Raw genomic sequence first — 15,622 nt, 5'->3', positions numbered from 1 at the left:
ACGAGGGCAAAATTAACATCTTTAAAACCTTTTTTTACCATTAAAAACTTAAACCCACATGAGGCAGCTATCCTGCATCTCATATTGGGGCAAGGAAGTCGCCGGTGTCCGCTTTGCCCCGGGGTCTGAGGCAAAGTGGCTAAAATGCATAGGCTTATCCCTCGCATGTGTGCGGCGTTTGCCGGCGTCTAATGTGTATGGGGGGGGGGAAGGGGGTCGGCTGGACCCCCTGCCGTTCGGCCCCTGATTGAGCTAGAGTCTCGCAGAAAAAGCTAGCGCGTTGCCCGTGACGAGAGGAAGCCGATGATACCCAAATGTAAGGTCCTAAGTCATTGGTTGACCTTCCAGGTCAGGTCAATGACCCAAAGTCGGGAAAATCGGGAGCTGCTAGAACTTCGTAAAGGGAATCTGTTGAGGGGTTTTCGGGGCGCTGATCACGAATTTCATGTTAGTTTTGATCACAGATGATGTCTTCATGCATTTAGGCCAAGTTGGGTCAGGTCAGGTCAACCAGTAGGCGTCCTGCCGGCTATCCATAGTAGGTGTCAACTACCACTAACGGCGTCGTAACATGTTACGAAGGTACTAAAACTACTTCGTAAATGTTCAAATGGATGCTTAATACGAAATCAGCCCGAAAAACTACTCTAGAAACATGTAAAATTCGAAAAAGTGACCCGAGGTCATCAAGGTCAATGACCTGACCTGACTTTCAGGTGGCCTTGACACCCACCGTAATGCGTGGGACGAACATCATAGGTATCACATGTTTGAACACTAGAAACCACGAAAAGACTGCTGACGTTTATAATAAAAAAGACTGGAAACGCGCGGCAAATGCGAGCCGACATACGCCGAATCGCGATTCCGTCCAAAAATAGTCTCGAGAAGTAGGTCACAGGTCAAAGGCCATTTGGGTCAGGGTCATGAAATTTTCAGGGTAGGTGTAACGATTTATATACTCTGGGTGTAATATTGATTAACGCGAGGGTACTGAAAGTTTCGTCACAATCAGCCGCTTTTTACGCGAGTTATTCGCGGAAAGCCGAACGGGGTCAGTGTGATCCCCTATGTATACGGGCGAGGGTTAAATTGAATCACCACCACTTTTGCTGAACAGTGAACACTGCTACGTGGGAGTGCTATAAGAGTTTTGCGAAAGATGTGGGGTAACCCGGGGCATGACAACTGCCGGAACGCTGCAGACATGCCGCCTGAAGTAGGATGGGTCTCAAGCCCACACTTCGAAAAGTGCACCCCGCAGCCTAGAATATGCTAGTCCGCGAGTTGCTTGGGGAGGGGGGGGGGGCGTTAAAAGTCCCTACTTTTTCGCCGCGCTTTAGCTAAAAAATGGCGTGCCGCAGGCGTGTTAACCTGCGCCCTGGTGGGGGCTATTTTTGCCCCCCCCCCCTCCAGTCTTCTTTCGTTATCTCTAAAACTACTGCACGATCATCGCGAAAATTTCAGTACCTTCCCGTACATCATTTTCACACATTGCGTCCAAAAGTTTTCCAGAGCCCATGATAGGTTGGCCACAAATGATGTCAAAGTGATGTCATGTTCGGCAATTGTCGACCCCCCCCCCCAAAAAAAAAATGCGGGAAGAGGTATCACGCCTATAGCTTGGAAGATAGAGAAAAAAGAATTAAATCAAAAAGATGTGAAATTAATAATAGTTAGAGCCAAAAAGCAGACTGAGCCGTAATGAATAGGAACATTAGGGCCTAAGAGGAGAGGCGGGAGAATTGGGACGCAGGAGAATAGGGACACGCTAATATCTTTAAAAAATGGTCTGCATCCTTTCACAATTTTCGCCTTTGCCACTTGAATGTGTCGTGCAACATTTGAAAGTTTCATCAACCCTTTCCTGGCCGTCGATTGCGCTGTGCGGGTTGAGCAAAAAAAAAAACTGCTTTTTAAGTGTTATTCTGAGTTGTCTGTGTATTTCATATGACAAATTATCTTTCTTTCAACATGTCACGTTGTGAGCTTAACACCGTCTTTATGCGATGCTAGTTTGCATGCTCACGCTACGTAACTGAGGAATGACGAAAAATGCGTGACTTAATATGCCGGTGTTGTGAGAGAATTGGGACACTAGTCCCAAATGGTGCAAATGGTGCAAATGGTAAAGGGGTGCAAAAAGATGTGTTTGCACCTCATTTTTTTGGATAGGGCTGCAGCTGCATCCCTTGTTCACAAATACAGCAAAGCGAAGACCAGAAAGTCTTGCTCCTGTTAGGAGAATGTGCATTCTATGGGAACACCGTCACCGTCTGGCCTTTAACGAAACGGATTGTGTGAAGATAAGTTCTAATGTATCAAATGATTGCCTAGGCATAGACACGACAAATAAAGTTCAATATAGAATCATTGTTCCAATACCAAATTTTTATGCATAGGCGTAGGAACAGGGGGGGCCGGGGGGGCCAAGGCCCCCCACTTTTTAGCCATTTTTTAAAGTAAAATCTTTATTTTTTATTTAAATACAAAACTAAGAGGAGGAAATGATTCAGCAAGGTGAGATGAGCAACTGCAAAGAATTTCTTCATAGGGGTATTGGGGCTCCCACAAAGTGACATTGAAGTTTCGCTGCCCCCCCCCCCCACTTTTCGTGAGGTTCCTACGCCCATGTTTTTATGTGTCCCATTTCAGCCTCGTGCCTGTCCCTTTTCTACTGCGTGTGTCCTACATATTCTCCTCAAAATGAATGGTTTTGTTTTTGTCCACATATGTATAGCCACATCATTCCAGAGACTCGGTATTTCATGATGGCATGGTGCAGAAAAATCACCGACCTTTGAGTTGGTGCTGCACAAAACAGCTTGGCTACAATGTTTTTCAAATAATATGGTACTGGTAGGGTTGCTTATAAGTGGCCCTTTCCTAATTGCGACCTACCTCCCTACAGCCAAAAAAAAAGCTGGTAAGAGAATTCGGGGAGAAAACAATGTCAAAAGGACTGCCATACATTGCTTAGCAATCGCAATCCTTTTCCGGTTATCGGTGCCTTTGTTGAGACGTTTTAGGTGAGTTTAACTAAAAAGGCCATTTCGGCACCCTTAGCCGGCCCCGTAGCTCAGTTGGTATAGAGCGTTGGACTCAGCATGGTGAGAGCAAGCGTTCCCGGTTATAACAGTCCGGGTTCGAAGCACGACGGGCGCTTAACGTTTATGGGCTTCCTGATAGGTATGGTTGCGGTTGGTGGCAGGCCGTAGCCAGGCGAAGTCAGCGAGGGGACCGGCCGTGCGCGGCTATGTGCGCATGTTAAACTTTGGATTCCAAATTCTGCCATAGAACCGGAATCGCGCGATCGAAGGGTTAGAGGGCATTGTCACCGCAGCAAGCTTCGCTCAGCAGCGGTTCTGTCCTTGTGAATCCTTCCTAGCAAAAGATTCCGACTAAATCTATTTGAAAAAGGAGCATTTTTCACCATTACTATGGGGGAACCCATACACCTATTAACGACCCTCCCCGGTCGCTAATCGTTACGAGTTCTATATTAGTGTTTTTGCAATGGTTTGCCAAAATGCTCACAATAAATAAATTTGTGGATATTGGGACAGAAAATGAATAGATTGTGATAGGAAAATGAACAATTTCTCCGAAAATCAATCCAGTAATACAGTGGTACCCATAAAGCGTGAGCAGCGACGATTCAAATCCAGGGGGTCGCTAATAAGGCATCTTCCCCTACCTCAATAAAACTTACGAGAAATTAGTCCCAATTCTCCCGCCTTTCCCTAATTATAAAATGATCTGCTCAGCTTTTGTTCTGTCCACTAGCTTCATCCAAACAAGTGCATTGCACAGTTGGATCTAACTTTGTAGAAATATCAAACGAAAGGAAAGTGTGCTCACCTGGTTGGTGTATTTTCACGCGGGTTGTAAAAAACCGCAGCACCACTTATAAGGCTCCGCTTATAAAGCTCGCGGCCGTCTTTCAACTGCCTGCACCGGACGTCTCTTCTCCAAGATGCTCTCTCTCGGGTGAGCCGCCTCTCGACTGGCCTGACGACAGCCGCCTCACTCTGCACAGATCAACACAGGCCGAGCTACAAACACCACCGCACGCCGTCCGGGGCCGTCAATGAGTGAGTGGCCTCCTATCGGTGCTCGGCAAACATGGCTCGGCTCGACACAGGAACCTCCCGGCCAGCGCAGCCGCACGGCACAGCAGCACAGGTAATTTCCGCATGTAAATTGGCCGAGATACAGACTGAGAACGGACTGTTTCCGACAGAGCGTCCGCAGCCCGGGGAGCGCCTGGACATCCAGAGGCTTTTCCGGCGCCACTTTCCGCCAGGACCACCCTCGAAAATCATCGAGTGTGACAATATTTGAACTAAGTACCACTTCATTTCTATACATTAATTGTTTGACAGCTAGTGTTGGAGCTATCAGCAGAAGATGTGATGGCATTAGCCGTTTTCACGACGGCCATCTGGTACACATTTGGTGCACATCTGGTGCAGATCAGGTGCAGATTTGGTCAAATCAGGTGCATTCGCCGGATAGTCCGTCGTGAAAACGGCTAATATGGATTACTGTTGCCTATGAGAGATGTCAATCGTCATTTTAGGTTAGCACTAGTAAAACTGATCTAATCGACTTCCCCATTCAACATGGTACGTAGCTGACGCCACATCTATCCACACACGAGTGTATTCAGTTGATAGTGATTCGTAAGTACTAGCTGACCTCGGTCCTCTGCAGGACAGAGATCAGATATCATTTCATTTATCATAAGTTGTTTGTTTTTTGACAGCTCACGACTCACGTCAGAGCTACAATGGGTGTTGACAGTAATTACAAATTACAGCGGATGTTGACAGCTGTAAAATAAATCGTTAGTGCTTATCAAATATAACAGTAACACAAACATTGATGATATTCAGTTTATATTGAGTCACCATCCTCCGAACTCTTCTCTCGGGAGCTATCCGAGCTGCAAAACAGCATGGTTTGACTTTCGATTGCGCTGTAAATCATTAGGGTGCGTCAAACGCTGGGTCTTGTTGAAAACGCTGAATACGGCGCGCAACTTCCATTTGAGGCCAAAGAGGAGAAACCTTTCATCGGTTTCTCCACTTCAAACGCGAACGATTACAAACTTTGTAGTTTTTACGAGCGAGCGAGCGCAGCGAGCGAAGTGAGTCTTTTCAATATAACGGAAAAATCTCAGTATGAGCGGCCCGGCCCGGCCTGTAACGCTTTTGAGAGGCTTATATCTCAGCAACCGCTGGACCGATTGGCCTGCGGTCTTTTTTGTTGGGTAGCCCCATCCCTTCTACCCCGTAATTGACTACTTTTGATACATCTCAGTGACCGTCGTGGCACGTGCCACGTGAAAAGTCAAGGGTGTTCAAGCTGTTTTGCAAAAGTAGTGATTTTGAGAGGCTCATATCTCAGCAGCCGCTTGGGCGATTGGCTTGCGGTAATTTTTGTAGGGTAGCTGCATCCCTTCTACCAAAAATAGGATACTCTCGATGCATGTGGGTCACCCCCAGTGCACGTGCAAAATACAACAATAAGAGGTGTCAAATTTGTTCCCATTTTAATAACTCGGTAATCACTGGGGCGATTTCGCTGAAACTTGGCATACAGGTAGGCACCCACCAGACAATGCATTCCCATGTGTTGCGGTTAAGGTGCTACTGCACGTGCGCACGTGCAGGGGGCGCTTCCAGATCTCGAGAACGGCTGGGCCGATTGCACTCAAATTTGGTACACGGTTGGGGACCAATTAGTAGGGTGCCGTGCAAAAGTCAGTTTGGACCCCGTTTGCACGTGCGCACGTGCAGAATGCCGCTTCCAGATCTCAGGAACGGCTGGGCCGATTGCGTTCAAATTTGGTACACCGCTGGCGACCGGTTAGAAGGGTGCTTTGCGCAAGCCCGTTGGAAGTACCCTCTCGCCCTTCCGCACGTGCAGGGCTCACTATCTCGCTCGCTCGTTCTTCGCCCAAAAGGCGTTTTACTGGTTTAGGTAAAGATCGCACAAAGACAGCTAATAAGCAAATACTGACGTAATTATTGATGAGTTGGGGTCGGAAAAGGCGCACAAGTTCATGAGGCAGGGTCATAGAATGTTCATGCTGTCCGCTGTCCAGCCTCGAGAGGCGAGTTGTAAACCTCGTGAGAGTCGGTAGCGCCCTTTGTACATAGTTCAAACCCATAGCTTTCAGACTGGTTTTTGATTCACCTTTTTTGGATCGATTCAATCATTGATTCATTTGATTTTTGTTTGATTCAATCACCGTTTGATTCCTTCAAAAATTTGGTGAATCGATTCCTTTTGATTCAGAGAATCAAAAAACAATAAAAGGAATGATTCACGTTTGATTCAGCCAAATTTTTTCTGAATGATTCTTTTTTGATTCAATTAAAAAATAAAATATACAAAATATCAGGGATAGTATTGTATTTGTTGTGTTCTTTTTCTTGTCATGTAATGGTAGTAGTGTTAATATTTGTTGATAATGAACTATGTTCGTTCACTTCAATTTTTTTTAAGTTCATGAATCATTAATTTTTTTTTGATTCAATCAACCGCGGGCCTGAATGATTATCTCAATTCCGCTGATTACCTGCTGCTCAAACTGGGGCACGAGTCGTATAGACAACAGAATTGTTAACCCGCACCGGGCCGGTGCTCACTGCTCCGCGACTTCCGCGCCGGACAGGGAGGGGGGGGGGGGGTCTGAACACCCTCTTTCCCGTCTAACTCGGCATAGGCTCGAAAGTCTTTTGAGGGCTCTCAGAAACCGGCATCGGACCCCAAAAAAACCAGTATGGAGGCCCTCCAAAGCCGGGATGGAGGACACAGGAGCCGATGTTTAGCCTAAAGAGCCGGAGAGCCGGTATGGAGGACTGAATAGAGTAAAGGGGTCTCAGTGGGGCCTTCAGGGGCAAGCGTTTGAGCCCCAAAAGTATGTGTGGGGTCTTAGAGGCATGTAGACCCCTGGGGTATGCACGGGGTCCCAGGAGCTCGCGTGTGAGCCCAAATAGGTATTCGGCTGGCGGCTATACTAGAACCAGCATGGGGATTCTTAGAAGCCGCTTAGACCCACATTTCATGGGTCATGAGTCCCAAGAGTCGATGTAGGGGCCATAAAAGCCGGTGTAAGGCCCATGGCCAAACAAGTTCCGACATTGAGACACTCAGAGGCCGGTGACGGGGCACCAAGAGCAGATAAAGTGCCTCAACAAGCCGACATGGGGCCTGAGAATCATTGTGGAATTCCAAGAGCCTGCGTGAGCTCTCGGAGACCTTCGTATTTCGTAAGGTCCACAAAGGTCGCTGGATCCTCTAAATCTGAACTCTGCGGGGCCCTCAGACACCAGCATGTCTCCTGGCACCTGCCTGCGTTGAGTTGAGACCCTCCGAGGCCGTCGTAGGGTTCTTCAGAGGCCAGCGTTGGCCCTAGAGGCGTTCGTTAGGCCCTAGAAGCCGTCAAGAGAGCCCTCAGAGGTCAGCATGGCCCCTGGAGCCTGCCTGCGTCGAGGTCCTCAGAGGCCGTCGTGGGGCCCTCAGACGCCAGCGTGGGCCTTTGGAGCTTGCGTTGGGTCTTAGAGACCATCTTGAGGGTCCAGAGAGGTCATCGTCAGGGCCCTCAGCCCCTCAGGGGCCGTCCTGGGTCCTCAGAAGTTGTTGTGAGGGCCCTTAGAAGCATTCGAGAGATCATCGGAGGTTGTCATGAGGGTCCTTGGCCATAGTGAGCGGGTCTTCATGGGCCATCAGATACCTTTGCAGGGCTCTCAGAGGCCTTGGTAAGACCGCTAGAGGCCATCGTTAGGGCCCTCAATAGACCGTTGCAGGGCCCTCAGATGCCAGCATAGCATCAGATGCCTGGTTGTGTTGGGGCCCTCAGAGGCCGTCGCTGGGCCGTCTGAAGCCAAATGGGCCCTCAGACTTTAGTTGGGTCTAGGGTCGTCACGAGGGCCCTCAGAGACCGTCGTAGAGGCCCTCAGAGGCCAGCGGGGCCCCTGGAGTCCTGTGGGACCCTCAGCGGTCGTCATGAGGGCCCTTAGTGGTCGTTATAGGGCCCCAGGGGACAGAGGTCGTCGTGAGAGCCCTCAGAGATTATCGTAAGGGCCCTCAGAGGCCGTCATAGGGGCCCTCAGGGGCCAGCGTGGCCCCTGAAGTCTCTTCGGGCCCTGGAGTCTCTGTGGGACCCTCAGCGGTCGTCATGAGGACCCTTAGTGGCTGTTGTAGGGCCCCAGGGGACAGAGGTCGTCGTGGGAGCCCTCAGAGATCGTCATAAAAGGGCCCTCTGAGGCCGTCGTGGGGGCCCTCACAAACGCGGCTCGGCACACTTCTAGCCGGTGTGGGGGCCCCAAAGACTAGCATGGGGCGCTCCTGACCATAATTGGACATCCCGGATGATTCCACATCAGTTTTCGTTTCCCGATCACTGGTTTTCAGGAGAAAATGTATTGGATGGTGCGACGGGCCCCTTGTACGGATTTTGGGGGTGCAAAAAGATATGTTTGTACCGTACCCCCATGTTTTTGATGGGGGTGCAGCTGCACCCTCTGCACCCCCTATTCCGCCGCCACTGGTAGGGGCTAGAGCTGTCACTGGAACAGGGAAGCAACCTTGGAGGTGTTAAGAGGTGTTAGGAAGTGCGACTGGAACAGATCCTATGACGCGTTAATATATTTGTAGTTTTACACGGTTTATAAAACATGCATTTTTTGTTTTTTACTACCAATATTGCGGTATCGGTTATTTTGTATTTTTTGTTGATTTCTGTTTGATTTGAAAACACCCTGATTTAATTTTACAAATATTTCCAATTCAATTATTCCAAAAAAACCGCATCTTAGAACTCAAAGGACAAACAATGACCCCTTTAATTATTTGACGTCATTTCACAACAAAATTCGAGTATCCATGGTTGCTCAATATCGAAACCTTGACTGAATATTAGAGCGGAAACAAGTAGCGCCCTCTTTCCTGCGTACCTTTGTGGCGCAAGCGTTTCCAAGTGAGATACTATGGCTATTATTTATTTATTTGCCAATGATATCCCACTTCTTTGTTATTCGTATAATTTCGCTGATGTTACTTGACGGTGTTCTGTTCCTAATATTTGTTTTGCACCCCGTTAATCCTAAAACTTGAACAAGAACGCGTGTTGTTTTGTGGCGATTGTGGCTTGCGTTTCCTTCATTGATGGATGGCTATTCTCCTTAGAAGCGTGTAGTTTGATGCCAGCAAAATGTTTCAAAATTTATATTTGAACATAAAATATCTAGGAAGGCATGCATCAATGTGCTATTTTCATCCCCATTATATTTAAAATAAAATATAGCCAGAGTGAGAGGGCTGTTCATAGGCCTTGCGCATGGTAGGACCACACACAGGCTCTAAGCTCAGCCCACTGCCGCCTGAAGTTATTCTTCCGTCAACTTTCACAGCAGCTGCTGTGGTCTGGTGGGACTGGCCACTGCATGCAGCAGTGTGACCATTGGTGGATTTAAGGGGGGGGGGGGGCAACCGGGCCAAAGTCGGGGCCAGGGTGCTAAAACATGATTTGCCCCCTTTCCAAATCAAATTCCCCCTTTAGAATCTTTTCAGGACTGCAATTCACAAAAATGATGACATGCATGAAGCTAAGTCTGTATTCTCTTAGCAGACGTCGCCCGAGCTGCCATATCCAGTTAGGTAGGTTGGTAGGTTGTAGGTTGGTAGGTTAGGTTGTAGGTAAGGTTAGGTCAGGTTAGAATATGTTTTGTTACATATTTAAACGTGAAAAGACAATTGTTGCGCATGTGAGGCGTAGTTATGGCAGCTTGGGTTACGTCTGCTAAGAGATGACCGCAAAGTCAATAAATCCTCACTCCCTATTCTACTTAATCAAGTATATGAAAAGCTGGAAATTTGGTTATCGATACCTTATGAGGCCCGACCTTTTGGCCGACTTTGGCCCCTCCCTTTGAAAACGGCTGGATCCGCCAGTGAGTGACATCGTGCTGTCTACCCATCCCCTACCCCCATGCCTGCTGCACACAGCACTCGGCAGGTTACGGTGCCCATGCTCAGTCCCCAGGTTTTGGAGACTGCTTAAGTTGCCTTTTAAGAATGATAATTAAAATGCCACATTTGCAATGTGCATTTATATCAATTAAAGCATCATTGCATGCTCAAATAAAAAAGGAATCATGGTAAACACTTACCAACACTTACTTAACATGCTAAAAAAATCTAAGATTATTTTAGCCAGCGTACCATACCATCACTCCCACTCCTCCCTCGCCATGGGAGGCTTTCTTCTTGAACCACTATAATTCAGTTTTAATTTCAGAGGATATCAAGGACTGTAACAATGTTCCACCTTGTTAAACTGACACCGCATGCTTAGATATACTAAGTAAGATTTGTTAAGTAAGCATGGTGTTTTGTTAAGATTTGTCCTCCCCGTGGCCTAGTGGATAAGGCGTCCGTCTCCTAACTCGGTGGCAGCGAGCTCGCGGCCGGGAAGCTCCACGCCGTTTGACCCGCGTTCCTATATTAAGCCAGCTGGCAACTGGCGAGACAGGGCCACGCTAGACCCGGGAGGACCGTGCCGCCATCTACCTGCGGCACGTTAAACTTTCGATCCAAATTATCAACGGTGAACCGGGCGCGGGCAAGGCGGGGTGGACGTGGGTCCGTGGTGTCATTCGCAACAAGCACTGCTTAGCGGGGCACCCGGACCCATAGCCACCCATTCATCCATTCGGACAAAATTTCTAAAAAAAAGATCTAGCAAGTTTTTCGGTAATAAAATGATGCTAACCGTACCTAACAAAACATAACCAAACCTAATGAAACCTATCCAAACATTATCTGACCTACAGCACCATTACAGCAAGTGATGTCATCAGATACATTGGTATCAAATTTATCAATGCCTCTGCATTCATTGATTTATTATTCAAAGCTGGGCCCTGTTTCACCGGTGATAGCAGCACGCTACTATCAAATTGCGCGAGCTGACGTAATGTGATGACGTCACACTAATGACGTTTCGTGTACCGTAAAACGGGGCTATAAGGGACAGTGGGGTTATAGGGGACAAATTTCGGGAAAAAGTTTTGAGGGATCTGGGTAATACAGTGAACGAGAAACAAAAGGAAATAGATATATAATATGAAACACTGATGTCTGGACATGCATGCCACATCACCATTTCCAAGATGCTTGTTGTTGTTCTCATGCTATGAGCTTTTGAAAAAAGTGCCAAATTCGCAACAAAATTGTAACCCCAAAAACTTTGCTTGTGGAAACACAACCACGGACTCTGGGACCTTCACAAAGGTATAGTCAATGACCACATGTATCCTGAAGATGCCCATGAAATTACATCCATGTACCCTCCTTGCCTCATCCTCATTTCCACTTTTTTTCTGTTTCAGGTAGATTTTGATGTCAAAAAGGGGCTTTAAGGGACACCGTCATTACCAGTCAAAGCGAGGAGTTAAAACAAGGAAAACATATTCGAAAGATGTAATCATGAAAGCTGTGGATGCAGTGAACAGAGGGATGCCTTTCAGGGTAGCTGAGCAGAAGTTTAGGATCCCAAAAAGTGTCATGTAGGCACAATAAGGCACCTGCTACCTGAAAACCGGGCCATCCCACATTCCTTGGAGAGGACAGAGGATGTCCTGTGGTGTACCCCTTCTCAGACATTGTGCAAAAGATCCAAGAACCCAAATACCTCACCAGGGGAATCATGGAAATCAAAGAGGTCAAGGAATACAATGAGTGAGCTGATATCAAACACCTCCAGCTCCAAGGAGCTGCCAGAGACTCTCTGCAGTCTTCTGGTGGATGGTGTTCTGGAGTTCAGAATGGCAGGAGAATGCCTCATTATCAAGTGGTTGTACTCATATCATTTGTGTTTTGATAATAACACATTATTATGTTTCCATATTTGAGTTTCCTTTATGGTATTTATGTTGAAAAAGGAAGTTACCTTTTCCGTCCTCCATTGGAAACTTTGATGGATGCCAATCCATTGTATGTGCACTTAAAAAACAAATATTTTGCACAGGAAAGCAGTAAACATTTTTAAAAACATAGTCTGTGTCCCTTAAAGCCCATTTGATGGTGCTACTAGAGTTTAAAAGGCCATAACAGTGCTCGTCCCTTAAAACCCCGGTGCGGGGCTATAAGGGACAAGCAACAAAAATAAAAAAAAATCATACATCTATGATACCAATAAAATGCATATTATGCCAAAAGACAGACCTAGTCAAGACCTGAAAAGTGACAAAGTTTGAAGCCTGTGTAAGCAATAACCTTTGAATGACAGGTTGTCAAAGTCAAAACCTGTCCCTTATAGCCCCGTTTTACGGTAATCCGTGAGCTTTTTCATAGCTACGTTTGGAACAGAGTTGCTGTCTCGTTGAATGCGTTTGATACATTCGCACGGCCGTGAAGATGTTAGCAGCAATATTTGATGACATCACACAGATTGACGACGGCATGGTTTATTGATGTTTCCATGGAAACCCAATTTGACACGTGTGATAGCAGCGTGCTGCTATCACCGGTGAAACAGGGCCCTGATTGCATGAAAGCATAAACAGCTTGGGTGACTAAGCGGCAGTGCGAATGGTAGTTTGATTCCAAATTGATTGACGTCAAAATATTGTAAGCAGGTAATGATTGTTTGTCATTCTTCACCAACCAAAAATAGTGTTCATCATATGCTGCTATTTTTGAATTAAATGCAGGATTGCTGGGGTAATTATAGTACTTGTAACCAGAATGATGCTTTTCTGTGACAGTACAGCTCAGACTAGTTCTACTTACAGGAAATTTGACAGCTGCCACACTTGCCAATTTTAGACTTTTTAGCCACATATGCTTAATTTCAACCACATGTAAAAATAATCCCTGCGAAAATTCCAAGGCAAGCATGGTAACATTTCTCATACACATTTTTTTGTGCCAAGTAAGACAGCACAGCCTAGACTTAAAATAATTGCCGCAGGTGATTTTTGTACGCTTAGAGTCGCACTATTTTGTTTTGTTAAAAACTAGGTACCTACTAACTAAGTTCATAACATTAGTGCATAACATTAAATGTTATGAACTTGCATGGAGCTGTCTTAGTGCTGTCTTGAGTATGGTAATATTTCTGAGTACTGTAACATTTAATATTCAATGTGAGCTAAATATTTCAGATTCAGAGCTTTGTCCGGCCATGATCTTCAATCAACATGCTGACAATTTTCCCTATAATATAAGGAATATTCTTGCTGGCATATCTCAGCCTCACATTAGTCAACCGCACATACTATTAAATTTGACTGATAAGCCAAGAAATGCCAGCATGCCCTCAGCCTGCTGATCAAAAATGGCGACTGAACAGTGCCCAGTTTGGGGTGCAGCAATTTTTCACCCCATTTTACTCAGCAGCTCAATTTCCTACGTTTCAGTACCTAGTGCAGGCATTTCACGCACCGCATTTGTGGTTGCATAGCAGCTGAATTGAGCTCAATTTATCACTAATTTACAATACCATTAGACACAAATCTGCCATGAAGCAGGCATGGTGGCAAGCCTGTCCAGGTCCACACACCTATCTACCTTATTCATTTATCAATAAATTTAATAGAGGCACGCTGTAGCTTCTTCTCTGGTTTCACTAACGTTTTTTTTTTTTGCAGGATGTTGATGCCCAAGAAGGACCGTGTGAAGATCTATGAGTACCTCTTCAAGGAGGGGGTCATGGTGGCCCAGAAGAACCCCCACCGGCCCAGGCATCCCAATGTGCCCGTGCCCAACCTGTATGTGATGAAGGCCCTCCAGGTATGTGATGTAGACAGACTGCATTCTTTCACACGATTCTAGATGTAATTGACGAGTGTTTAACTTAAAATGATTTATGCATAAAGCATTGCTTATCGTAATGTGCAAAGTTTGAACGTCTGTTGGCATGGCTTTTCTCTCTGGGGTGTGTCTGTGTACCGTAAGCGATACTTTTTCCAGTGCGTTGAGTACGGCTCGTCGCATTCTCGACGGGGCGATAATTAAAGCCTGGAACAGAATTACGGCTGCTGCCGGCACCCGATGGGAGTCGTGTTCGTAGCGACTCCCGCTGGCCGGCGCTACCGACACCCGACAATCGTACCGCGCAGATGTCGCCTCTGCTGACGCTCCGCCGAGGCCCGGCTGACGGTTTGGTGTTGTGTCGACAGAGCCTGAAGTCGCGCGGCTACGTGAGTGAGCAGTTCGCGTGGCGCCACTACTACTGGACCCTGACCAACGAGGGCATCACCTACCTGCGCGACTTCCTCCACCTGCCCTCGGAGGTGAGAGGTCGCAGACGGCCGCTCGACGGCAGACTGGCTATTGGGGTTGTGTGACTGTGTAGTGCGAAATGCTAGGAGATTTCATTTGCTTTGCATACGATCCATTGACGTTAATTTCTGGGGAACTTACACATGATGTTTGAAAAGTAGTGGACTGATCCGAATGAAGTCAACTCACATCTGAAAGCTCCGTTCACAGTCGCGTTTTGTGCCTCCTCGGCGCCCGATCTGATCCGCTGTCCCCCACTCACCCTCAGATCGTGCCCGCCACCCTGAAGCGGCCGACGCGCGCCGAGACGGCGCGGCCACGCGCTGCCGCCCCCCGCCCCGACGGCGGCAAGATGGAGGGCGACCGCGCCGCGTACCGGCGCGTCGGCGAGGGCGGCCCCGACAAGAAGGGCGAGGCCGGCGCCGGTGCCGGCCAGATGGAGTTCCGCGGCGGCTTCGGCCGCGGCCGGGGCATGCCTCAGTGAGGGGGGACGCGGGGACAAAATACACAGCCAGACGGACCATTGAGCGCAGTGTTTCGGAGGGGGGTGGAAAGGAGTGGACCGTGGTGTGGGCCGTGAGGGATCGGTGACGATTGGTGGAAGCTAGAGAGGGCTGTGGCCTGGGGGGACAGATGTGACTTGTGGGACAGGGTCGAGGGCGGAGGTTTACAGCACCGGGACCAACACAGGATAGGGGCTGGATATCGACTAATGCTGTTTGCTGCCTGCTAGGAACATGGAGCTTTTTGTTAAGATACGCATAAAAGCGACGGTTTTGGGTGGTCGCAGTGGCTACGATAACTTCATCTTGGATCCAGAATGCCTACGTCCATGTCCCGACTCGGCAATGGGGTTTTGGCTGGGAATCTCTGCGATCTTCCTGCTAAATTAGTGACGAAGAGCGAACACGACATGGGAATGTCAGCCCCAGGTAAAATTGCTGAATACGTTACACGTCCATGCGAGTTTCCTACATGCAACGTTTTGTTTCCTGGGTGCAATTTTTCGGGTGGAAAACTCGAGCTGTGATTCCCCATCCTGAGACGTTGGCGGTATATACCCTGGTTGGCGGGGCGGATGGGAGTATCCTCGCACTGGCAGTGGCCACTGGTCAGGGATGAAAATGCGGTAACAATTAAGTTACGTTGTCCAAATATGAATATAATACCCAGCGACAGCTAACCGATTCAGCTGCGAGAGCGTGAGTGCGTGTATCATCTCTGTTACTTGACACTCGCCCAGGCGATGGCTTCGTCACCATCACACTCGCACTCGCGGTTTTCCATGACGCGTCACCGCTCCAGTGTGCGAATCTCACCA

At 47.7% G+C, this 15,622-nt stretch overlaps 1 protein-coding gene across 1 annotated transcript; it reads left to right on the top strand.

The window, feature by feature from the left end:
• Nucleotides 1-8,905: 8,905 nt before the first annotated feature.
• LOC122384952 (40S ribosomal protein S10-like) lies at nucleotides 8,906-14,828 on the top strand. Its single transcript, XM_043372811.1, has 4 exons — nucleotides 8,906-8,992; nucleotides 13,668-13,809; nucleotides 14,199-14,312; nucleotides 14,570-14,828. The coding sequence occupies exons 2-4, from the start codon at nucleotides 13,669-13,671 to the stop codon at nucleotides 14,783-14,785; spliced, it is 471 nt and encodes a 156-aa protein (XP_043228746.1). The 5' UTR covers nucleotides 8,906-8,992; nucleotide 13,668; the 3' UTR covers nucleotides 14,786-14,828.
• The last annotated feature ends 794 nt before the right edge of the window (nucleotides 14,829-15,622 follow it).

The sequence above is a fragment of the Amphibalanus amphitrite genome, unplaced genomic scaffold, assembly GCF_019059575.1.
Source record: "Amphibalanus amphitrite isolate SeventyFive unplaced genomic scaffold, NRLGWU_Aamphi_draft 000204F_arrow, whole genome shotgun sequence".
In the NCBI taxonomy this organism is placed as follows: Eukaryota; Metazoa; Arthropoda; class Thecostraca; order Balanomorpha; family Balanidae; genus Amphibalanus; species Amphibalanus amphitrite.
The sequence above is the reverse complement of the archived record's forward strand: the minus strand, read 5'-3'. Positions and strand labels throughout refer to the sequence as shown.